This window comes from Corvus cornix, chromosome Z (assembly GCF_000738735.6).
Source record: "Corvus cornix cornix isolate S_Up_H32 chromosome Z, ASM73873v5, whole genome shotgun sequence".
NCBI lineage: Eukaryota > Metazoa > Chordata > Aves > Passeriformes > Corvidae > Corvus > Corvus cornix.
In genome coordinates, this window is record NC_046357.1 from 67,840,250 (window position 1) to 67,867,177 (window position 26,928).

Sequence of the window (26,928 nt, forward strand, 5' to 3'; positions counted from 1 at the left end):
TTAAATATACATATGAATGTGAATATATTCCACACATTTGTAGTCTGAAGAAAAAAGGATGCTGCCTTAGCATGTCATACAAATGTCAAGCTCTTGCTTTTTTTGTGGATCAGGTACATCTGCTAAACTTTATCACTCACAGATATCTGTCCACTATGAGTACTGACAGTTACTTCACCAATGCAGTTGGATAGATTAAATATAGATATAGAAATACATAGATATAGACAGATATAGCTGTATAAATATAGGCATATACACATAGATGTGTGTATATATATATATATATACACACTCATATCTAAGGTTTATAGAGAAACAGGCATATGGAGGCAGGAGGTACTTAAAATATAAATCACATAAGGCCACATGGCAATAAATAGAAGGTTTAATTTTACAGCTACAAACATACATCATTTTCTCCTGAAGTCAACAAAGGAACAATTTACTAATTCTGATTATGCCAACTGTGATACACAAGTCTCCACCCATTCCTCCCCTGCCCCTCCCATCCTGACAGTTGTCTTCCTAATCAGTTGGGAAGGCTCAACCAAAAGCAGTGCTCCTTCAAGGAAAAAGACCAAACATTTGCACGAGCCTCTTGATAACCACTTAATACCACCAATTCACTGCAACAGGAAATGAAAAACCCAAAAAGCCAACTATACTCCCTGTAGAGTTGGGACTATAGAGAATTTTTAAATACATATCATATTAACATAATCTTCTAGTGTGCGTATATAGGTGTTTGTATATGTTTGTATATAAAACATACATGAGTATATACATCACAGAATCACTTGCGTTGAAAAGACCTCCAGGATTATCAAATCCAATCTTTAACCAATCACCACCTTGTCAAAGAGACAGGAGCACTGAGTGCCACATTATCATTTCTTGAACACACCTCCAGGGATGGTGCTTCCACCACCTCCCTGGGCAGCCCATTCTGATGTCTAATCACCTTTCTGTGAAGAAATTCCTCCTGATGTCCAACTAGAACCTCTCGTGCTATAGTTTGAGGCCATTTATTTTCATCCTGTCCCTTGTTACCTGGGAGAAGGGGCCAACCCTCTTCCCACCACAGCCTTCATTCAGACAGTTTTAGAGAGCAATACAGTCACCTGAGCCTCTTTTTCTCCAGGCTAGGTGCACCCAGATTCCTCACTTGCTCCTCAAAGAACTTACACTTGTTCCCCAGCTCCATTCCCTTCTCTGGCACTTCATGTCTTTCTTGCAGTGAAGGGCCCAGAACCAGGCAGAGGATTCGAGTTGTGGCCCCACCAATGCCAGCACAGTGGGACAGTCTCTGTCCTGTTGTCACATTATTGCTCATCCCAGCCACGTGCCCTTGGTCGTCTTAGCCACCTGGGCACACCTGGCTCATGTTCAGCTGATTCATGTTCATGTTGACCAGCAGACCCAGATCCTTTTCCACCAGGCAGCTTTCCAGACACTGCCCCAGGCTGTGGCACTGCAGGGGTTATTGTGACCCAAGGGCAGTACCCGGCACTTTGTCTTGTTGACCACTCCTTTGGCCTTGGGCCATGGATCCAAACATCCAGATCCCTCTGCAGAGATTTCCTGCCCTCCAACAGATCAACACTCTAGTCTAACTTAGTCTCTCATCCACAACCTTATGGAGGATACAACAGATTCCCTCATCCAGAGCATCAATAAAGATGTTAAAGAGAAATGGGCCCAACACTGATCCCAGGGGGACACCACCAGTGACCAGATACCAGCTGGATCCAGCACTATTCACCATCATTCCCTGAACGCGGCCATCCAGCCAGTTCTTAACCCAGCCAAGAGTGAACCTGCCCAAGCCATGGGCTGCCAGCTTTTCCAGGAGTTTACTGTGGGGGACAGTGTCAAAGGCCTTGCTGAAGTCCAGGCAGACACATCCACAGCCCTTCCCTCATCCACCAGGTGGTCCACCTGGTCATAAAAGGAGATCAGGTTGCTCAGGCAGGACCTGCCATTCCTGAACCCCTGCTGGCTGCACCTGATCTCCTGTCCTGTATGTGCTGTGTGATTGCACTCATGATCTTCTCCGTGACATTCCCTGGCACTGAGTTCAGGCTCACAGGCCTGTAGTTCCCTAGATCCATCTTCCAGTCCATCTTGTGGATGGACATCACATTAGCCAGCCTCCAAATCATCTGGGACCTCCCCAGTTAGATGGGACTGAAGATCAATGATGCAGAGCAGCTTGGCAAGCTCCTCCACCAGCTCTCTCAGCACCCTTGGATGAATCCCATCTGGTCCCGTGAACTTGTGAGTGTCTAAGTGGCTCAGCAGGTCACTCCCTCCCTCCTCTTGGATTGCACAGGGTCTGTTCTGCTCTCTGTCCCTGTCTGCCAGCTCAGGGGCTGGTTCCCTGAGGATAACAGGCCTTACTGTTGAGGTCTGAGGCAAAGAAGGCATTAAGTACCTCAGCCTCTTCCTCATCCTCAGTTCCAGTGTTTGCCTCTGCATCCAATAAAGGGTGGAGATTTTCATTGGCCGCATTTTTGTTATGTATTTATAAAAACACTTCTCATTATCTTTCACAGCAGTGGCCAGATTAAGAACTATTTGATCTTTCACCTGTCTAATTTTCTCTCTACGTGACCAGGGACATCCTTGCACTCTTCCTGAGTTGCCTGTCCTTTCTTCCCAAAGTACATATATATGTACATATGTGCGTGTGTGTCTATATATACATACGCAAACATAAATGCAATTGAGACTTTTTAGGTATGCCTTATAGACCATTATAATCTCCTTCAGACCCTAACGCTAGATATCCAAGCCAAACCATCAACATTCCCTTTACATTTACTCACTCTCCTTTCTGATCCACAGACATAGACTCAAATTGTCTAACTTATTTGTCCAATGAGATTAATCCCAGCCCAGCTATTTCCAGAATGTGCATTGCTTGAAAGCTGTTGCTCTGTTTCGGATCTGAGAAAAAATTGATGGGCCTGAATGCTTGTCTGATTTGGAATATCAACCAGCCTGCAAGAAGAATGCTGCTTCATAAATACTAATTTTGATAAAAGTGCTGCAGAAGTATTATTTAAGCGTCACAAACTGTGTGAGGGAGGATGCCCACACATAAAAGAAGAGGAAATCAAAATGAAAATTCTCCAAAACAGTCTCTATACTTGCATGCCTCATTGACTGAGACAGACAGGGTCTAATATTTCATAATACTTAATTGTTCTTAAGCGACAGCACCTATCAATTAGAACCTAGAAATATTAATCAGGCTATCCTTCAAAGCATTGCTGAGAAGCAAATCAAATAAATATTTTCTCATTTTTATGAATGAGAAAGTTGAAACCAAAAGAAATACTGGGAATATGCCAGGACCCAAGTTCCAGACAACCCAGTCCAGAATCCTATTCTCCTTTCAGCAGAGCATGTTACTTTATTGCAATGGCAGCTCCTAAATTACTTCAGTTGCAGTAGTTAGCACTTGGTAGACTTATAATGTAGGCAGGCACTTGGTGTCTCAGTTTAGAAACCATGTAACAGAGGCCATCTGTTCTCTTCACTATTTTTAAAGCAACTTGTCCAGACTCAGGTACAAAATTTAAGGCGGAGGTGGATCTAATTTCTTGGAAGGCATTCACCTACCCAGATTCTGAGAAAATCTCCAGGCTGCCTAGCTTCCTCAAAACACACCAAAAAGTGGAAAAGCAGATGAGAGACTTCATATAAAAAATAGCACATATGTGTTTGCTCCCTTAGAGAACTGCATTCTTCCAATATGATCCTCATGCTATGTGCTGTTTGCAGCAACAACTGTTCCAGAATGACTGGTTTTAAAAATCACATAATTTTTAAGTCTCAGCTTAAGAGCAGTAAGAATAATTTTTGTAAGGTGTATGCTAAAGACACCTCACTTTTCTGTAGCACTGAGTAATCAAGGAGGGTAAAACGTATAGTGAAAAGCAAAACAATCTCATATCTGCAATTGCAAGAGTAAAAGTTCATGACTGTACTCTGCTCATTTGATGACTTTTTCTGAAGTGCTATGTGATCTGCTTTTGCTTCTTGCTTCATGAAATATACTTCCCCAAAACCAAATTACACGATTCATATCTTTAAATTTACTACCTGTGTGGAATTTAAGAGTCCTGCTAAACTTAGAAAAAGTCAAATAATGAGCATGCAATACAATCCTACATTTCAGTTATGCTTAGGAACTAAGCACAAAGGTTGGAAGAGGATATCACAGGCAATAATTTTGCATGCTTATTCATCTGACCCATTGATGCTGGGTTTTAAACATTTTTTTGATAGGTCTAAAGAACTGTTAAAAATTTTATTTCTTATGCATTAGTGGAGAGTGCTTCTCCTACTAATTCCAAAATCAATTTTTCTTTGGACCTCTTTAACCCTTCTGGCAGTTGTCTTTTAGCAGGTCTAGAAGTTAAAGTTCTAACTTGCCTCTTAGTTTCCCAACTTTGACACTTTAGGTGTGAGAACAAGAGGTGTTCTTTGAACTAAATTTTATTCACCATTAGTGTAATTAAAGGATTTGAAGATACTCCTAAACTTGGACTGAATTTGACAAAACTAAAACCAACAGAAAATGGAAACATTCTGCTTCAATAATTTTGAAGCAGTAAAAAACCTTTTTTTCTCCTCCTTTTGGAATTGTAGAAAATTTGTATTAATGGTTAAGAATTATTAAACCTCTCAACTGAAATACAATATTATGAACACTTTGTTTTATTTTAGTCACATGGAAAAGTTTATATAAATGGTTTTTTTCTGTTACTCTTTGATGGTTTAACTAGCAATATAAAACCCCCTAAACCACAGACAAAACTCCCCCACCCAGAAACTTGCAAATAATCTACTGCTGTTTTATTAAGCAAGATGGTAAAAACATATTACATGCAGAACCTCATAGGAAATCAAATCCCTGTACAATCATGTATTCTCAGAACTGGATGATAGGCCTTGCCCAAAATTTTATTTGTTCTTAAATGGGAATGCATTAATCACGCAAAATGAACAATTACTCTTTCTGTTTAAATGAAAAGAACACTGATAGGTATTTTATGTTTCTTGCAGTCTGTTCCTAGCACACTACTTCAGTCCTAAAGGATCATATGTTCTTACCTAAGCCATTCCCATGGGATAAAAGTAATAATTTCTAATGCTTTACTTCAAATTACAGCACTTTAGTTACCATCACTCACAAATCTGAAGCTGCCCATCAGCCACCAGCCTCCTAATCACACATCACTTGTTATCACTTCTAGAACAATCTGGACCACCCTATCCCTGTCCCTCACCCTGTTTTTACAGAGAGTCAGTCTTGTTCAGAGCAGCAGACTGTTTCCATTCAGTCAGTCAGTTTGAATGGAAAAATCAAGAGTATTTGCTCTTCTGTCATCTTCCTTTGTCTTCTAATTTCATGTGCTCTTCAGAGCTCCCTTATATGCATGTAAGAAGGAAATTGAAGAAATAGGACTCAATCAAAAATAATCACAGGCTCTTCTTTTCCTCCTATCCCTTTTCCTCCACTATTGAACTGCCATCCTTTTTTTCTAATTGTTTTCAAAAAGCCAACAGGAAACTTAAGCCAGTCAACATTTTAGTAGATGACTTGGCCCACATGTGGTTATTTTTATACTGAGTTACTCTCAGCAAAGATCAGATCTCCTGCTGTAGGAGCACTCTAACACAGATAGTTCTGTCCCTGTGATAATAATTACCTCTCCAAATTGAACAGACACAAGCAGTGGCACTCCTTAAAGCATTGTCTCCCATGTTCTCATTTATACAGAAAAGCTCAGCTGTGTAAGAGGATTACTTGTTTTCATAGCAAAACATCCCAAAGTGCATCAATTACACTGGGAACAACTCAGCTCTGTGAACTGCTTAACCACACTGCTAATATAACCAAGGGTGCATTAAGCCAAGCTATTGCTGATGTGAAAACAACTTACATAACTATAGTCTTTTCTTCTTTGCCATTTTTCCTACACTTCAACAAAAAAAGGAAAAAATCTGTGTTACAGTAACTCTACCAAGGTCTAAACTGACTAGTTTCAGACACAAATAAATAGACCTAGCATAAATGTGGCAATTGTGAACATGAATTAATTTCCATGAAGGCAAAAAACAAGAAGCAGAGAAATATTTTTAAGAAATATAGTTCTTCCTCTGCATTTCAGGATGAGAATTATAGGACCGTATACTCCTAAAACATTATCTAAATCAATGGCATAATGAACTGATGAAACCTCAAAAATTCTCTGCTCTTCCATAGGAAAGGCAGACCATAAGCTGCAGCAATGCACATGCTCTGCTTCTTCCAGTGCACAGATGCAAATTCAAAAGCAGCACACACAACTGAATCTTTGTGCCAGTTTAAACCTTGGCTTACGTTCAAAGATGACAAATTAATGCCAACATTTTACTCATGTGAAACCCACTCATTACATCTTGCACTGAGACCACCAGTGAAGTCACCATTTAGACATGTTTATACCTACCCACCCTTCCTTATGGTTCTACAGTAAGCCTTCCTGAACATTATGGAATAATGAATGATCTAACACTGGAATAAACTGAATCAAAATCATTCATGAATAAATATCATGTCCATGCCTCACAGCTTGCTTGCTTTCTCTCAGACTTCTCTTCCCATCCTAAGAATGTGAGCTGCTCTACCCTGTGTCCCACACTGTCTTTCTGCATGAAGTCTCTCAGTCCATAACTTGCCTTTCCTCTCCTAGTGCCTCTTCTTGCTTTCCACCATCTATTTTTTAGAACACACAAAAATAGCTGTAGTATAAGTGTGACATATATGGAGCTCTAAAAATAAATTATCGTCTCAACTGGTTCTCTAGCAATTTCATAGCGGTAAAAAAACCTCTACAAAATATTTAATTTTACTTGGGTTTGAATTGGTATTTTAATCAGTTTCTGGAAGAGGATTAATTGTTTCATGGCATTTTTTGAGCAAAACAACGTATTAAATCAAAGAAAAAACACTGAACATTTAAATAATTCAAGGTGTCCTTTTTGGCTTTTTTTTAGTGAAAGAAAAAGACGTATTTTTTCTAACAGGTTTTTTCCAAATCCAAGTGTATACAGACACCACCAGCTGAAGGTACAAGCCAGATTTGTGGGGATAAGGCATTCCCAGCACAGTACTGTTACCTCTAACAGCTGTTTTAATGATGAGGAGCCAAAACTCACTCATGGAAAATACAAGCTTAGCAGGGTCCTAAATCTAGCACATTTTCCCCACATGAATAAACTGCACCAAAAAAAACCAACAAAAAACCAACCCAGAGAAAATCCCAAACATATTCCAAAGCAAAACAAAGCAAAACAAAACAAAAATGACTTACTGTCTTCTTCAACATTTTGATGGCGTAAGGTTTCTGGGTCCCTTTCTGCCTGCATCTGTAGACAATGGATGTAGCCCCACTAAATTAAAAAAAAAAAAAAAAAAAAAAAAAAGGAAGAATAATTGAGTTGTACATACAACTCTTCAAATTTGTCAATAAACAGAGTTTCCTACATTTTCTACTCCTCCCAGTTTGGGCAAAACAACCTCACTTTTCCCCACAGATGCAATAAACCGTCCCCCCCAAAACCCAAGAAGTGTCAAAGCTTCTCTGTGTTTAACCAGTGAACGTCAGCAGTTACTCAGCCAACTGAGGTTGCAAGAGTTTAACATCCTTCTTGGCCACACCTCTTCTGTCTCATGGCAGTTCCTCGATGTTTCCTCAGATAATCAAGCGAACACATCTTGCCTTTGGTAGGGCAACACATTTGCAACAATTAGTTACCTTGTGGGGTTTTTTCACTAATTGTTGATGGCAGCAATGGTGAGACAGAAGAGACGGTTTTTGCGCTGCTCCTTGCCCAGTGGCCCAAACAGTCAAATTTGGCACCAAATGGAGCAAGCAGCACTTTGTGTTAGTTCAGTGGAAACTGGTGGGACTTGTTCACAGCAAAAGTGGACTGGGCTTGTATCTTCAGTTTGCCTTCAAGGTGTAGTCACTTGAATGTGTTGTCTGAGCACTCCTAACATAAAATTATGGCTCTGCTGGGTGGAAGGCACTTCTCTGAGTGGCAAGTTGGACCAGATGGTCTCCAGAAGCAGGTTCAATTTGCTGTGCTTTACTTGTTACTGTCACGGAAGGACCCTGTACTCTATGAATTACTTAAACAGAGGTGAAACCTCTGGCAAACTCATACTGGTTACAAACCATTCAGATACTTTTGTATTCTACCACAAAATGGATGCAGTGAAGCACCATCACTGAATTTAAGGCATTTTTGGAAGCTTCCTGCCCTCAGATTTGTCACCTACTCCAAGACTCATCGCTTCCAAGTAGCTGCATATTTTTAAGATAGAGGGACTGCAGTTATCATATATGACCTCCTGAACAACCATTGCAGAACTGCATACAGCAATTCTGCAGTGAGCAAATTCCCATACATATCACATTCCATATTGCACTCTGAAACAAGAGAAACCCATCTCAGTAACTACAGGAGAGAAGCAGAAGCTGCACAATGGCAGGAGCAGCTTTCTTTTAAGTAGTAGAATGGCATAGCTATGCTCAACTATAGGATTAAAGCTGTGGTGCAAACTTCATTATTCTGGGTGCTGTACAAAACTGCCATGGGTGCCCTGCACTTCTCCCTCCTCAGCACAGGCCAGAGAGGTGCCAGACAAGGCTCTGAGTGGGCACGTCCTTATTTTCATAAGTACATGAGTGAGCACAAGAACTGGCATTTGATTGAGATTTATTTCAGAAACACCTCTCCATAAGGAAAGGTCACCTGTGGCAAGGGTTATGCAGCTCAGTCATCTGAGGGCTTTTCTTCACCACGTATAAATTAATCTTCACTTCATCTCAAATGCTAAAATGATTAGTCTTTCATAAAAGTATATTGATAAACGTGTGGGAGTACTGAGAGCTTCAGTGACTCCCAGAATCATTACATGAATTTAATTAGATCTCCTCTCCTTGGCCAAGTCTCAAAAGACTCTATTTAGCATGAAGAAAAAATATACCACATTAAAAAAACCCTCACATCTTTTACATCCAACAAAAAATGTTAAAAGATGGAATTCTAAGAACCTGATGTGATAAGCTTTATTTCTCCAGTATTTCACTGCAGGATTGCAATGGAGAAGTCAGTGCACAAACTGCAAATCATTCCTGTACCCCGCTTCACATATGTAGAGTGCAGCATAATTATTAAACTCATTAGTTTACATATGTTCTTACAAAGTAGGCAACAAACCTTCTAGAAACAATTGTATTCGGGTGAGGGCAGAATTAGATAAGCTATCCAGCTGATGATCCAAATAAATGGAAGACCATTCCTGTGCACTCTTTCCTGTGCATTCTCTTGGTGTTCACTGCTGCTGTGGTAATGGAGCACAGTCTGTCTCTCAGCATTTGCTTTACCATTTGCAACCTGGTACTGCAAAATCTTCCATGTGAATAAGAGCCTAGCCACTAGAACACCCCAGATTACTTAACTGGCTTAGTGATGAGATGGACAGCTACACAAGCAAGGACAGATAGCATCACACCACCTTTAACAGTTCATTTGACTGTGCCCAAAACTGGAAGACAGGCAGCAAAATGCTTGAAAGAGGTGTAAGACAGCCCGGAGAGAATATCCAGTTGAGCAGTTTGACATCAGGCTCATTAGTCAATATTCAAAACACACACAGAAGAGCTACTTTAGAAATTATTCTCTATTGTACTGATTTCTGCATATCCCTGGAGTCCTCATTTGGTGCAAAATTGATGACAAGGTATTGCAAGCTTGGGAACACTTTGAAAGAGTTTGCTTTTGGTTTATGTGGCTATGCCCAGCTCTGACAGACATTCTCCTACCAGACAGGAGAGAGAACACCTAACATGAGCTGACAACCAACACTGTTTCCCTCTTCCATGCCAGAAACCCGTACAGGAAATCAGGAACAGGATGGCAACCTTCTCACACCACGCCTGATGCAAAATGTAGCAGAGAGCTATTCCAGTATGGACCTGATTCCTTGTTTCTTTGGTGGTAACAGGATATGTTTGCTTCTCCACAGTTAAAAAAAAATAAAATAGGGAAGGGGATGCTAGCATGTGAGTGTGCAAACAGAACTGCCTCATTCAAATCAGAGTGGTTTGCTTTGCTTCCTTTTTTGGCTCCCTGCTGGAGCTTTCTGCTGAATCAGCACATCCAGCTTTCCTGAGACTGTGTGACTTGGAAGGTCACCAACTGGAGCAATTCAAGCTTTCATCACCAAAGAGCAGTGGGAAGATTCAGCTGCAAGACTCTCATGTGAAGCTGAAACACTCAGAGAGCTGCTAATTGTAGCCTCTTGCCCCTACCCTAAGTTTTTTCAACCTCAAACCTTGACTGCCCTCAACCGGCCTCTCAGAACGTCCCCCGGAATCTGCATCAACTGAAAGCTTCATTGATACATTTGGTCAGAATACACAAATGAACAGAATTATGGCCAGACAGGCAGACCACAAGCTTCTCAGTGTCCCACTCTCTGCAGGGGGTGTTTGATTTGTCCGAATGATAAATAAATAGTGTTATAGAAAGAGATCACCTATGCTCAATGGTTAAGGCACTTATTTGATAAGCAGCAGACAACAACTCTAGAGAGTGTTTAATGCTGTCCCATTACAGGTTTAAATGGGAGAAACTGAGAGGGCCCTGAGCCCAAACAGCTGATAATCACTTGCAGAAGTACATTGCAGTGTGTGACAGACAAGTGACCCATTACCAATTCAGGCTAGAAACCAGAAATTATGTCTCCCATATTCCACAAGATTACTCTCTATATAGTGTTTGCCTATTTAAAATGGATTCTGTCAGCTTTTGCCTCTTTGTATTTAGTGAATATATACAAACACAGCTACCTTCGCATATATGTATATATATATATTTATATGAAATATTTATTATATTTGTATATGTAAGTGTGTATTTATTTACTTCTAACAAAAATGAGGCTTAAAGGAGCATCCAGCTGCTGGTTTTTTGCACCTTTGCCTGGAAACAGTCTACCTGGAATCAAAATATAAATTATTTGAAGTTGGCTGTAACAAGAAATATGGAGGAGAAAAACATAGGCATATTCTTGGAATACAGAGTTGACCAAGCTAGAGAATAGTAATTAGGATTGTTGAAAATATTGTCATTCTCCTTTACTGGCACATGTGTTTCTGTCTGGAAAGCTGCTTAATGATTCCGTTAAAGATTTGCTTTTGAAAGCCCAGGTATAACTGTGAACATGCTAAAGAACAACAACAACAACAACAGATCCTTTTACTGTGAACATGCCACATGCTCTACTACAAAAATGTGCTTCTACATCTACATATGTATATGTATATATGTATCAAACTTAGAAAAAAAATGAAAATCATGTATGCATCTTAACTATTTGGTCATAATGGACAACAAGAACACTCACTTTTGTGATTCCACCTACAATGAGGACAATGACAACACATGAGAAAGATCGTGATGTCCTATGCATAAAATGTGTCACAGCTGCAGCACACACAACTCAGTATTAGCACAGAAGTACAAATACTTCAGTGACATGATAAATTCACTCACCCATTAGTTAAGCATGTAGGTAAGTACCACAAAATACATCAGAATAGACTAAAATTCAATAACTGACCTCTGCATGTGTGTTGTTGTACACACAAACTTGAAAAATGCTTTCAAAATATTTAAAATGTGCAAAACCTTCTGGCGCTTCCGCATCCCCTTCTCAATAGACAATTGTTTAAGCATTCTAGATTATTTTCCTTACTACAGGTGTTACCGAGTTCCCAATTATTTCAGAAGGACACTGTTTTAAATGTTAGGCAACAGTACCATAGTGCCCTGCCTGTGCTAAGGACTCCAGACTGCAAAACTGAGAGAAAAAGCATGGCCACACTTCAAATACATGCAGTCAAAAATAGTGGCGTCAGCACAGATGGAAGGAAGGCAGGGATGCCCAGGAGGAGTGTTAAGGAGGTGGAAGTGATCAGGAGAATTTGCACATAAAGGAGAAAATGGAATTTGCAGGATCCTGCAGTGGAGCCTGGCAGAGAGAGAAAAGACATAACAAGAAAAGACAGAATTTGACCCAGTTTGGAAAAAACATTGCTTCCCCAAAATCCACAAAAAGTGTCTGCCTCTGAAACAGGAAAGGCAACCAAAATGAAATGCAGCCATATGTTTACTTGACTACAGGTAGGTAATAAAAGTAAATTTCTCGAGCTGCAGGTTTTAAAATAAACTGATACTCATTGCCAGTAATTTCACTGTAAGTAGGAAATTTGGTCTTTTCGAAAGTAGGTCAACATTTCCACACCATGCCCACTCATCCTGGTTTTTATATTGCCTTTTGAATCAACTCATTACAAATACACTGCTCGATGTAATCTCCTGTAAATTTTATTTGGATTAAATTCCTTAAGTTCTGCATTGATTTTTTTAAAAAATAAATCAGTTTGTGCTTTGTGCAGTCAAACAATGGTTACACAATCTAATTTGTCCAATAAAAACAGGCGAAAGAATGATCGGTCCCAAGAAAACTGTACCTGGTACAAAGCCATGGAAATCTGTGCTGCCAAAACTGCAGAAAGAGATCAAAGTCCACTACAGGTTGCCACAAAGAATACTGATATCTTTGTACCATTTACAGAAGTATAAAGTTAAAACACATTAATTTACTCTTAGATATACACTAAAAGGTCAAAATGGATTTATAGAAATGAAATTACTATTCCTAGACTTCAAAATTAAACAACCTGTTTGAAGTTAAAAGACTGGACAGAACAAAAAAAAAAAAGAGAAAATCTATTAACACTAAGAATTAAATTTAGTTTAAAAATGCATATTCCATGGCATTGCTAATATTTCCTTCACTTTAAAAAGTACATACATGTAAATTTGGAAATTCTCTCAACTTGGTTTTCATGTGGAATTATCAAACAATTTTTACAGTAGTCTGACAAACAATTCATAAATTACTCAAATCTAATCTCAAAGCTTCTTCTAAATATCAACATCTACATATACAGACAGGACTTGCAGGCAATTGCAAGCAACTGCAGCCCTCCCTTTACCCTCATTATTTCATGACTTGTAAACAGAATGGAAAATTTCAAAAAACATATATAATTTAGGAGTAGCAAAAAGCCTTGGAATCCCACGTTCTATCAGGAATAAAACAAATCTTTAAAGAAGGCAAGGCTAGTGGAAAAAATGTACACAGTTCTGAAAAGGAAATTTAATTCCACTGCATTCCAGAGTTCTGTCCGGTTTGATTTTGAGAATGAAAACATCCATACTTTGCAGGTTTTGCTTTCTTTTTTTAATTTTTTGGGGTTTTTTTGTTTTTTGGGTTTTTTTACTTTTTGACTTTTGGCTGCTGAGTTGACTTTCTAATATATAAGGTGAAAGGACTTTTTAGCAATTGTTCAGGCTGGCCTGCAGAGGCAATGCAATAGTCCAAGATATTTTTTATATTCAGCCTTCATTGCATTCAACAGATAAAAGGAGCCTTAGATAAGGACAACAAAACACATAAACTATTTTTAAAAAACTGTAATCAAACTAGTGCTTGCCAATAGTCTTGAACCTGTAACTGCCACAGATAATAATTTATAGAACTGAAATTCTCTTGACATGGGGTAGGTTGGCTGGTGAATCACTAATTATAATGCAGCAGTTCAAGTCACTCCTGCTGTGGTGGCTGGACCAGCAGCTGATAATTCCTGCTGGGGCTGCAGCAGCATATTTCTAACTTGGTTCCAGCAGGGCTCCTCCCTCAAGTGTTGCAGGAAATTTATAGAAAAAGACCTCTATCCCACAAAGAGTCTAAACACATTGTTACATCTGATGCTACTGCCTTTTTAAACCACAGGAGTTCAGTCAGAAGTCAAATTAGCTGCATTCTTTCATATTCATATTAACATTAGATAATTTCCTCCACCTCAAATGCTACTTCTTAAATTTCAGTTTAGCTGAAAGGTAAATATTAAGGACCAGAAAGAGACCACCGAGTCTGGCTTCCCTGCCTTTCACTGACTGAATCAGCTGACCCCAACTTACTAAAAGAACAAGAATCATTATCTCAGGCATTAATTTGAAAGCACAGACGTAAAACTCAAACTACACTGAATTCCAGAGGTTACTGCCATACCATGAGTAGATTGCTCCCCTTGGAGTAACCCAGCTTCCTGAAAGTTGGTTCCTGAACCAAACTTCAGGTATGATTGCTGAAATACAGATATGAGGTGAAGATTTGAGCACTTTGTACAGCCCTGTGTAAGAAAAGTGTATAGAAAATACCTTCACCATTTCTTCTTTTTCCTTTAGCCCCTCTAAAATGTTGGGTCAGACTGCACATAGGAATAGCTGTATTTCTAAAACATTCTCAGTAGGAAACTCAATTTCTTTCTGACCAAGTGAGAAAAAGACATGTCACTTAAACTTGGCTGAAACTGGACTTGTAATAATGTGGAGTGACTTTTCAACATGAAGCTCTTGCAGTCCAACAGACCCAGAAAGTGATCTTGAATATTTTATTTGGGAACAACTTTTCTTTGAGACTGCTCTTCTTTTTTCAGGGGCTGAAGAGTACTTAGCTACCTGTGTTAAAGCAGTTCAGTGAAATGGGGAGAGCAAAGAAAAGGGGGTGAAGAGTGGACTGAGATAAGCCATTCATGTTTTTGTCCTTGGTACCAAACTTTGGACACAGTGGGACAAATTTTCCAACTCACATGCTCACACTACCTGTGCAAGATGCAGACCCAGATCCTTAGATTGGCAGTCTCAAGGATTTTCTCACAGCCACAGATGCTGTGCACACACTTTCTTCTTTCCATGACATGGCCTGCCTGGCTCCTGCTGAGTCCTACACAAAGCCTGACAACTGAAACTATCCAGCGACCTCACCCCTCCTGGGAATACATATGCCTTATTTAAAGCACCATTTAAACCCCTGTCTCACAAGCAGCACTTTCCCCCCCTCCTCCTCTTGAAAGATACTGATGAAGAATAAACATGATTTATTTAAACGTAATGAAGAGTGTTATGTGAGGAGAAAAGAGCCCTGAGCAGTAAAAACTTTGTAAAACCTCCTGTGCTGAGAGCCCTTCTTTCCTGGGCCACTGCAGAATTACCTGCCTGGGTTTTTTTCCTGGTGACATATTCCTTCATCAGGAAGTGTTTTAAACAGCCTGCACTTTGAACAGGTGTCAATGTCATTCATTGCTGCTCTTCATGACAATCTCCAGATGCAGGAGGCAGACTGGCCTTTGCACTAAAGGACAACATGTAGCAGCATGAGCATGCAGACACTCTGAACCTGGATCTCCTGGTCGAGGGAAGGGAAGCAGTATGGAGATTACCGACTTTTAACAGCTTGCTCTGTACATAGAAAAGTAACCATTTGAAATCAGACAGGGAAAAATTAATGACTATTCATGTCTTCACATCTAAATCTAGCTTTGAATAAACTTTACAACCTGTGAGTTTAGGCCTAGTCATTTTTTGGGGATTCTGAAAGCTCTTGTGCCCATGCATATCCTCAACAGCCCTCTTTTTGGTTAGTTACACAGCTTTCTCCTTGGAAGTTTGTGTTGTGCTGAATCATCAATTCCTATGCAGTGTCTTCTCTGAAATAAATTGCTTTTGCCAAGAAATGTATGGCCAGTGCCAGCCCAGGATTCTTTACTACAAAGCAACAAACAAAATTTCAATATATGTCAGATTCAAAAGTTCTTGTGCTTTTTTTTTTAGCTACTCTGCATATTTTCTTCTTTAAACCTGGTGGGGCAGACATTTCTAATCATACGCTATAAGACTAAAAGCCAGGCAACGCAAAAGAGTTTGGAGGAATATATAATATTTTGCCATTACTCCCTAAACAAATATGTGTTATAATGTTTTCTATATTCTGATCATACTTACATATATTCTCAAAATATAAACTGAAATAGCTGATCTTCCATAATAGAGAGCACTTTTAGTCTGTCATTTCTAGTATTTTTATAACAGTCAGAAAACCTAATTTGCCATTATCATAACAATAATCTGCAGACTTAATGCTTGGTTGTAATTTCACTGCATTAACAAGGCTAGAGAAGAAAGATGAAGCTGCCACAGAGAGAGGTTATTACTACTTACAAAACAGAAAAATATTCTTGAGAAAACGGAGAAGATGGCCTTAAGGCATATACTCTGATGCAGGTTTTGTCAGTGGGGCTTATTTACATCAGAGTGACAAGTTTTGCAATCCTGCCAAGCCTGGTGACCAAATGTCAACTTACCGCAAGTGTGGGGGAGGTTTCAAGTCAGGTCCTGTCTTCCAAAACTGTGAAGACCAACTCTTCCAGCTTTAGTTCTGGTCGCTGGGAAAGACCTAAGTAGGTCTAGACCTTCCCTAAATGCTGGATTTCTTCCGCATGCACAGGGGAACAAAGCTGCATCAGTCCTCAGCTCCCCTGCAGATGTCATGGAGCCTTCCCTAACATCCACCCTAGTCCCAGTGACAAAGTGGGCAGGAAGTTGGGATCACCACACTCTCCTTCTCAGAGACACAGGTACACCATGCAGGACAGCAGTGAGTTGGTCTTGCCTGTCAGGTGCTCTACAAGTTGCTCCATCACTTCCAGTCCATCAACAAGATCGGGGAGAAGGGGGTAGGAAGTTTAACAGAAAAGGTTGTGGGTTGAGATGAGGACAGAGAGATCCTTTACCAATTACTGTCATGGGCAAAATTGATTTGGCTTGGGGAAATTAAGTTTAATTATTGCCAGTTAACAACTGAGTGGAAACTGGAAAGAAAAATGTTACATCAGGATGTATTTTAATCATATTATCTTCATGCTTGGATGGGAATGTTGTGCCTTTGTGGGTGTAATGATTTATTTTACAGTGGTGGGTACAGCAGAAATCCAAGAATATCAGTGCTGCACAAAACATTGTGTGACAGGAGAGGTGGTCTCCCTGTCCACTGGACAGGCAGAACCCAAAGGCACATGGATCAAGCAGGCAGCATGGGGTTGGGTTTAGGCCATGAGCTCTGAAGACAGAAAGTCAGATGGGATATCCCAAAAGTGTCTCAGGGAAAGAAAAATACCAACAACAAAGCCACCACCACCAAAAAACCCCCAATCAACCAAAGCTTGTCGTAGCCCGTGCATTCAGTTCCAGAAGGTCTGTGTTTCTGCTAGTCAGCAGTAGTTTTGCTCCTTTGTTTTCCTGCTGTGTTGCTACTCTTTCCAGTTTTGGTGCTTTATAACTGGACCACCAGAGACCACGGAATTTGAAAACTGAGTGTTTTGTGTTGCTTGTGTGAGATGGAAGGCAGCAGGCACAACAAAGGCCGGAGGTAGTAAGGTGGAAGGCACTGGGAAGGATTTTGTGAAGCAGATAAACGTTACAAGACAAGACGAACAGAATTAACAGAATCAAATGCCTCTCATCATAAAGCTGTGGCCTGTGTGTGTCTTCACTTGCTGGGTTTTGTTTTGCCTTAGTTGTAGCAGTGAGCACCTGACTTGGCTGAGCTCCTCCGGCCTTAGAACTGCTGGGCAAGAAGGTGCAGAAAGGACCAGGGGTGACTCCCAGCTGCTTTTGTCATCTAATGTGGTGTTTCTTTGGCCAGTGGCAGTGTTAACCCTCAGTGCACAGGACCTCTGACATGATCTTTAGCAGCTTCAATTCAAAGTTAAAGGAAAGTCTCTTGCAAAGCCTTCTTGCAACTCCGTCTTTAGAAGCGTTCATGTCAGCAGGGACTCTCATTTCTGGAGCTATGAAGGATAACAAGTCTGAGCTTAGAGTTTGCAGGTTTGACTGACTTCCCCACATTCCCTCCTGAAAAGCATTTGTGTAATTGGGAATTTAGCACGGTCACATCTTCTCCAGATCTTTCTGTAACACCAACATGGAAGTTTTGACTTCCACAGATAAATGAAGATTTGCAGTCCTTTCTACATCAAATACAAGATCAATTCCAAACCGGAAGCTCAGTCTTTTCTGCATCAGCTATCATCTGGAGCAATAAACTATATAAAAAAACCTGTCTGTTCTAGGAAAGACTTCCTGTGTCTCAGTCCAGTACTCCACCAAATCCATATTCACCTGCCCATAGTCACTCTGAAGGATAGCAGGTGAAAACTATGATATTCCTCCAAGAAGTTTCATTCTTCAGCACTCTGTGATGAACATCGCCCAGTCACCACTGACATCGTCTGATTCAAGTATTCTCACACCTGCTGTAATAGGGCCTTTAATATTCTATTAACCTTTTACAAGGACCTCAGCTCTCTCCACATATTTTCGTTGCTAGTACTCCCTCTTAACTAGAGAACTTAACTTTTTCTTCTTTTTCCTCTTCCCTCATCACATTTTTAAAAGATGCTCTTTAGTAAATTTAGTCAACCATGCCCTTCAGCTTTCTCCCTTCTTAGAGCTACTGCTGTGTATTCTGCTCTATGTTGCCTTTTCTGCTTTTTCTGAAATTCCAATTTTCACCATTCTATCATGACAGCTCCCAGTGCAGCTAAACCTACAAAAACTTCAACAGGATGTTAAGAATGTCACAGAAACCATTCTCAATAACCATGATCACAGACCATCCTGATAATTAGTCACACACACCTAAAGGCAAATGCATGTATGCTGAATTATGTTTTCATGAAAGTTTTACCACTACTCAGTGCTTGAAATGAGGGAAGTCTTTTTTTTAGTTATGAAGTTATCATTTCCAAGGAGAAGATTCCAGAACATCTAGTCCATGAACGTCTTTTTTTTTTTTTAAGGTCTCTATACCAGTCACTGATCAAGCCAGTGTTTAATTGGTGATGTTAGAGAAAGGCTGCAGTTTCCGTTTTTAAATGACTGAGGCTTTCTAGCTTCCAGAACTGCTCTGTAATCCAGGATAATGAATTTCATCTAATCTGTGTCAGTCTGTACTCCTGTACATAAAGACCTCAGCACAGTGATGTAATAGACATTTAGAAATAAATTACTTCTTTCATGTTCTCCCCATCATGCTGAAATTTCAAGCACAGGGTAGTCCAATGACACACCTGAAGGCTGTCCTTTCCAAACTCCACTGGAATATAAAATAGAATTGCAGTTAGGCAGTATTTGCAGTATAGCCTATGTAGGATTTACAGATTCACATTTTTTAAACATATTTTTAGAAAGGTTCTGTGGGTACCTTCAGAGAGTGGCTCAAAACAGAACATGCAGTCAATTATGGCCATGCTCCAGTTCATGGTCTTGTAAGCTCTAAGTGGGTGGCAGCCATGCAGATCAGCTGTCCATGCCAGCGAGTGGCTGGTGTGTGCCCTGCACAGCAGAGATCCCCCATAGGCACAGCTCCAGCATCCACATCAGCCACAGGCTGGGAAAAGAGCTGTGATGCACCAACAGTGAGGAAGATTTGGACATGGATCTCCAAAGATCTTCTGTTGTCAGACAGGCAGGTTCTTCTGTGCCCATCAAGACCCCTTTGTGTGCCCTCATCTCTGTGTCCCTGAAGACCCCTTTGTGTCCCTGCACTCTCCTTTGTGTCCTTGCACATCACTTTGTGTCCCTGCACACTACTCTGTGTCCCTGGAAACCACTCAGTGTCCCTGGAAATCACTCTGTGTCCCTGCACACCCCTTTGTGCCCCGAAGATTGGGTGTCACATTCACACACAGAACATTCTCCTCTGCATAAGAACCAAGCTGTGAAAGGCATCACGTACTTCTGCCACCCCTTCCTACGATTTCCTTTCTTGATTCTTGGAGAGGAAACAACCTTAATGAGATCTCAAGTAAAGACCAACTCTGCAAACTTATCTTTACAGGTGTCAAAATGCTGCTTCTGGGCTTGAGACTGATTTGGCAAAATATATCCAAAATCGAACAATTCTTTTTTTGAAGATTTAACTGAGGATGCACAGGACTCCTGGTGATTGATCTACATCCCTGTAGGTGCTTAGTTGTGCTTTAACAATATTTTCTGTCCAAATATTTAGTTAATAATGTTTTTATCTGGCAAAATACATGGCACGAAGTTTTAGCCTATATAAACTCTATAAAGAATTTTAGTAATGTCAGGCTCTCTAAAGCTTTGGCTCCAAAGAGGGAGGCAAAATACAATATAATTTTAAATTATTTAATACATCCTTTAAAAATATTTTTTTGAGGTTCACTATATTGTTGAGAAGTTTATCTACATTTCCATTTATAAGAAATGTTTTCCTTATTCCCCCATCTGAACCTTTGAAAATAAATTTCTTTTGTCCCCACTGACTTAATAACAAACCTGTTGGCAATGGCAATTTGTGAATTCTGTTAGGAAAATAATGCTTTTAATGAAACAACACTAATGCTTGTTAAACATTGGATACAGTCACAAACTTGAGAAACTGTTGCAAGGGTCGCAGCAATCTGTGTGGGACTATGTCCTGTCTTGACAAAAAAACAAGTGTTTATGGCTGACAAAATATTAATGATTGTGGCCAAACAGTTCTTGCTCTTTAGAGAGAGCATTTTGTGTTGCATTTTCTATAAATGTTCAAGGATCCAAAAAGTTTGTGCACAATGCAGATTGTAGCCTCAAGGACACTGGAGGCTCTGTCCCACTCTGTCCCTCTCCTCCTACAGCGTTCTGCTTTTTTCATTCACCCACTGGAGCTATCAGCAGTTCTGTAACTTATTACCTGTGATCCGTGTTCTTCCCTTAGCACTTCTGCATTTTAAGAAGATTGTGCACTATTTCAGCAACTCTCACAGTCCTGTTTAGTGTCAATTAGTAAATCAGGTAGGCAGAACATAAACTAAAATACCTCATATTTAAAATATTACAGACTTAGACTGTAAAATATTACAGCCTTAGACAGTCTACGTTTTTTCTGGTTATATAAAAAATGTGGTTCAGACTGATGGAAACTACATTATTTCTACAAACTGATTCAGGCAAAAAAATATTTAGCTGTAGGAAGCCAGAGCAGTGAACACAATCTCAGTAAGATCTGAGGGACTGCACATATAGTCATGTGGCTTGATTTTAATCACAGGACACTGGAACATGCACAACACACAGGTTTTGGTGTTAATGAGGGTTTAAGCCCACTTCCCTCATCTTTCTTCCCCTGCCAAACACATACTGTAAGAAGAAAACTGATTCAGACCTAGTATGTCTAACAGCTTACCCCACTGAATGCAGTAACACTGACAAAAACTCTAGTTTTTTGTTTTCCTAGGAAATTATGTTATGCAAATAAAAACAGTAAACAGAACAATCAGAAGGACTACTATGATGTTTTTCTAGTACCTACAGGGAAGTTTTCAATACAAGCACTACTCTTGCAAACCATTTTCCCAGTGAAGGATAAGTTTAGCACCTTTTAGAGTTTGACAGACAGCCTCAAATGCACTCTGCTGCTGCTTGAGAGACTTAGAAACCCTCTCTATCTCCCTTTAAAGACAGAATAAAGTTGAGGAAGGACATAAAGAGTGAAGAGGGGCTTTCAACTATGGATATCTAATCTAGGTCTGAAAAAGAGTTTAGGTCAGAAGTGGGATGTGGCGATGTCATGTAGTTGTATTTGTGGACAGTGACTGCACAACGTAGAAAATTATGTCAGTTAAAGAACAAAGCACACTCAGAGCAGCTTAAAGAACCAGAGCTGCCATTCCAGGGTATAGAAAAACTGTGTAACACCTGTATAGCTGTATCTATTTATTGTTCAGGTATATAAGCAATATATTTACTCCAAAGCAGGTGCTACCAAGATGTTTCCACCTGTTACATATCCTTGTTCTTACATGAAGCTAATTATAGGCCATTGCAAGCCATTTAGAAGCTTCAGGTCATATATTTAAAATTAATTGCTTCATTTCTCCATATTCTTATTTCTGAGGAAGACTCTTCAAAGCCACTGTCAGTCCCCCTAGGAAAAAACCCGTTACCTGAATAACTCGCTACATTTACTGCAACATCCCTGGATTTACCCTTACAGCTGCATTTAGCTAATTAGAGCACTTTTTAAGTCCCTTTTCTTTGGTAAGCCTTTCTGTAGCTGCATAAATGCAAAATTTATCTACAGGGCAAATTTGCCAGCAGCGAAGGAGTAGGATTGGGTCCTAATTGCAGGGTGCCAAAGCATAATGTCTATGAAGGGGGGTAATTAAGAGTCTTAAATTTCTGCCTTCATTGCTCCAAAAGTAAAAAGCAAAATACACCTTCCTTTGGCACCATCAGTCTTCTAATGCAGAACCACTATGGCCTTGAAAACCACCCCCCCCCCAAAAAAGACCCCAAAACAATAACCCCCACCCCCAACCAAACAACAGAAAAACAGAAGAGGGAGGTTAAAAAGAAATCAGGTATGTTCTTCAGACACCTCTGTGTTTTTACCAAAGGGCAAAGATGATCGACCTCACAAATACCTTCACTAAGACTTAAGTTTACTGTGGGAGCTGTTCTGCAGTGTAGAGCTACAATAGCTGGAAATTAAGTACATTTCCTGAATTATTGTTCCAGGGCAAAAACTCTCCTTCATTTCAAAATAGAAGGTTTGTGCCATTTTGTGTCAGGTATCTTATTACGTGAGAAACTGACTTCCAAATGTGGCATTAGTCTTTCATTTTTGTTCTGTGGGGAATTCAGATTAAGACGGAGTTCTTCAGAAGTGGCATATTGGCCTTCTTGAAAGGTAAACCCTAGATATTTAAACATACATGTGCTGCATCTCCAGGGAGAATTCCTAACTTCTGACATAGTCCATCTGCTTATCTTTCAGCAGGGTGGGCCTGGCTACAGGCAGAGAAATCAGAAGATGCTGCTGTTGCTGCAGAGATGCTGAGATAGCCTGGCCATATGGTGAGCTCTGGAGAGAGAGAGAGTGGGAAAAAATTCTTTAAAAGGTCACCCTGACCCACGTTGCTCTGGTTGATTCATCTGGGTCGTGAAACAGCTCCTAAGTGTGGTCTCAGGATAGCTCTCAAGAGGTAGGAGAACAGGGCAAATATTATGAAGTTACACTCAGGAAATACTTCCGTATGTCATGATTCCAAACAACATTCTTATTATTTACTGCAAATCCTCCCTCTCCTCCCAAAATACAGGAAGGAAATAGGACAGATGGAGTTAGGATATTTCTAGTGTGTTTATCAGGAGGAAAACTGATGTACATTTACAAATATCCCTCTTGCCAGCCACATAAGGGAAGAAAAACTGTATTATTTGCACCAAGTCACACATTACCCCTTTGCTGAGCTGACACCATATTGTCCCTGCTTGGGAACCTACTGTTGACCCACTGAGCTCCCATCCAGAGGTTCACTGCTCATGAATTCAAATTCAAACTGGTCCCCTCTACTGCAGCATAGTCAAGAGCAGAGAACACAACCATGAGCTCCAAAAACTGCCAGGAGCTGAATCCATTCTTCACTGCAGCACGGAAGGTAAAACATCTCACCAACACACAAGGACTGAAGGTAGTAATTTAAAATCTAGGTGCATGATTTTTAGCCAGAGATTTTCAATCCTGCTTTTAATAAAGATCAATTCATGTTGCATTGCCATTATTAGACTACACAGGAACAAAAACGCTATTGTGGGCCACAAGAGGGTGAGAGAACTGTGCAACATACCTGGTCAAAGTGCTTTTTTTGCTTATTTCATTTGCACTTTCAAAAATTGAGCTATTCCCCCCAAATGGTAATCTAAAGAAATCCTCCCTTTGCTTTATTTAGTGATAGTGTTTTCCATCAGCATAGAAATCCACTTGATTTCCCAGGCATTGGCATTTACTGCAACCTTCTGTCTACTAGAAAGCATACATGAACTTTTAATGGAGAATGTCTCTTTCCACAAACGGTAGCATCTTGCATTGCAACATTTAATGGATTATTCCTCAACCTCTGGTAACTTTTTTATGCCACTGTATTAAAGTATTTTTTAAAATCCCAAAACATATTATGCATAAAAGAATGCTCTGTATTAAATTTATAATCAGTTGTATTATTTCTCTGGAAGGTAAAACAGAATTATCAGCCACGTCACAACACCACCTTTCACTTGTATTTGCCCAGTACTCGAAATTCAAAGGAAGAATAAACTGCCAAACCTAGGCCACCCTCAGGAGCAGAGGGGATGGCACAGTGATGCTGAAGTGTCCCCTGATGAACAGAATATCTTTGACACCTTAGAAAAAAAGAAAATCTATACAGAGGAATTCCCAATCCTTCAAATCTCAAGAAAGATATATTTGTTGTACCACCATGAAGATAAATAGTCAGAGTAATCAGTCTTTGATAAAACTGTTAAAGTTATTCAGGACCTTAATGAGGTCCCAGCTTGTACTTCAGACTCACTATATATATGACATATTTTATATGCAGTTACATAAAAGTAAAAGTGATTACAGAAGTTGTCCTGAATTAATACACCATCGCTTAATATATGTGTTACTTAAATGTACTCATTTGCTGCAGTCATCCTACAACAATGTAGGCAGAAAAAGTAATTCCCAGTTATGAGACTTCTAGGGTCAGTTGTTGATTTCTGTGACATAGCACAGATTTTGTGAGATATGACCCAGAAGACTTCATCATTCTAATTTTTTCTCCTAATCCATTTCTTAAAGCAAATTGTGCTTGGAAAAGACTATGATTTCCAGTGTCTCAACAAATGGGCTTAGCTTCTTCATAAAATTAACAGCTATTGCTAACCTACTGCTCAACATAGTTTTGTAAGTATTTAGAAAACATAAAACCAGCAAACTTCCCATTTAGTATATCACACAATAAAGCACCCTGTTTCCATCTTCATTCCCCTATTCCCCTACCAAAGGGCCTATGAAATTTTGTAAGTGCACCACATTTTGTTCCTAATGGAGGAGCACTGCATTCAACGTATTTTCTAGTTATCAGGAAGGTCTAGTGCAAGTACTGTTAACAAAATGAAGAGGTAGCTTGTCTTCTCCCGGTTTGTGCAAGTAATCTCCCTGCCTAGAATTTAAAGATGTGAAATTATTTTCCAGAATTTCAAATCTGCTCCTATCAACTGCAGTGGTAGAAAGTCAGAGCTTCATAGTTTGTCCATCAGAGTGGATTTAATTTGCAAAGAGTTAACAGTAATTGCCTATACAGAGAGATTTAAGGGTAATTATTTTGCTGCCTGGTTTATAGCACTGTAGTTTGTTCAATGATAAAAACACTGACTGTGATAAATGAAAGCCCCTTGCCTCTAGTAAAGTAAAAGAAATGAGGACATTACTAAAAAAAAAAAGAAGAAGCCTGGCTTTGTAATTTCATTAGTCCCTGATCAGAAAGATGCATCCCATTAGTCTGAGACAGGAGTGCTGCCCTAAGAGGCATCACCTGAAGAGAGGAGAGAGTTCATGTGAGAGCGTGGTCTGCTCCCAGTGCAGGCGAGAAGAGGGTGGACCATGGCGGGGACCACTCGCAGTCCCAAGAAGGCAGAAGGCACAGAACCAGTCTTCCAGCCTGGGACCTTCTTGGTCTTACTGAAAGTTCCCTATTACATGGATCACTTGTAAACAGAATTACTTAAGTTACAGGAGCTGCAGAAAATACAGTTATTTACAACATGGTTGCCTATAACACGCTCACGATCTTTTGGCATTTTTCTTTTTCTTTTTTTCTCTTCCTGGTTTGGAGTTGCTTTTGAACATTTGTTTTAGAGGTTTGTTGTGGTGTTTTTGTTTTATTTTTTTTCCAATTTATCCTCAAAAACTTAATTTTGTAAGGGCTACTAATAATGAACATGCAAGGCTTTTTTTTGTACTATACAGTATTAGAAATGGGCAGTACTCAGCAGTAATGTGAAATTACTCCCATTTACTCAAACACTGCAGCAGGGCTACACAACACTATAATGAAAATTGCTGCTGTGGTTCTGTTTTATAAATTTATACATGAGTTTAAAAAAAAAATCTTGTAGTTATTTCAAGTAATTTTCATATAATAAAGTGAACACCATACTCCATGCAGTAATTTTAAGAGATGTAATATTATTTCAGCCATGATACTCTAAAAGGGCAAACTGCATGAAGAGGTAATATGTTATTAAATATACCGATAATGTGGAAAAAGCAGACATCTTTTAGTTCTGTCTTCAGATACTACATCAGTAGCATGAGCTGATCATATGGTGAAAGTGCCTAAGATTTTCTTGTAAAGACCATTTCACTGAGCACTAGAAGATGTTTAGCAAAAGGCAACACTTTCAGAATTGTCTGTCCTACTGATTTTTAAACCCTCTACCTCTCTAGCATATATTAATCTTACAATGAACCATTTCTTCATCTTATTGTTGAGTTAAAGTGATTGAAGAGGTTACAATTTCAGGAAGAGCTTGGCCAAAGCACATAAAATATCAGCAACCAACACAATGTATTCTGACAGAACAGTTAAAACCTCCACAAGCATCAACAGAATAGCCTCAAACCAAGCTTGGCTCTTTTCAGATAAATTTTGTTCCTTTGGGCATTCTCAGGTGTAACCAAGGACTTGTTTCTTTCCAGAGAGGAAAAAAAGTGCAAAAAAATCTCCAATGACAGCTCAAGGGAGTTTAGAAAGATGTGGTATTGCAAAGTTAAGACCAGGACCCACGACATTAAGTATTAAATTCTCTGGCTAATTTTAACTCTGCACAGTATTTACATGAGTTTTTAGTAAAACACAGGACTTTGAGTATTCTTCCTTATTAGCAGACTCATCAGATGTCTCACTGGCACAGCCTTGCTCTACTTTGGCTTTACCTCTCCATTTGTCTGACACTCAGTGATGCTATAGACAGTGCTGAATACCTTTTCTGAACCATCAAATGACTTGCCTGACTCAATACAATTTTTTTCTTTCCATCTGTACAGAAACA

General features: G+C 39.7%; 1 protein-coding gene across 1 annotated transcript in view; it reads right to left on the reverse strand.

Moving 5' to 3' along the window:
• Positions 1 to 26,928, reverse strand: part of CAMK4 (calcium/calmodulin dependent protein kinase IV) — a 139,224-nt gene that overhangs the window by 74,439 nt on the left and 37,857 nt on the right. The window contains 1 exon segment of the mRNA XM_010405731.4: positions 7,374 to 7,452. Within this exon segment, the coding sequence (XP_010404033.1) occupies positions 7,374 to 7,452 (79 nt within the window).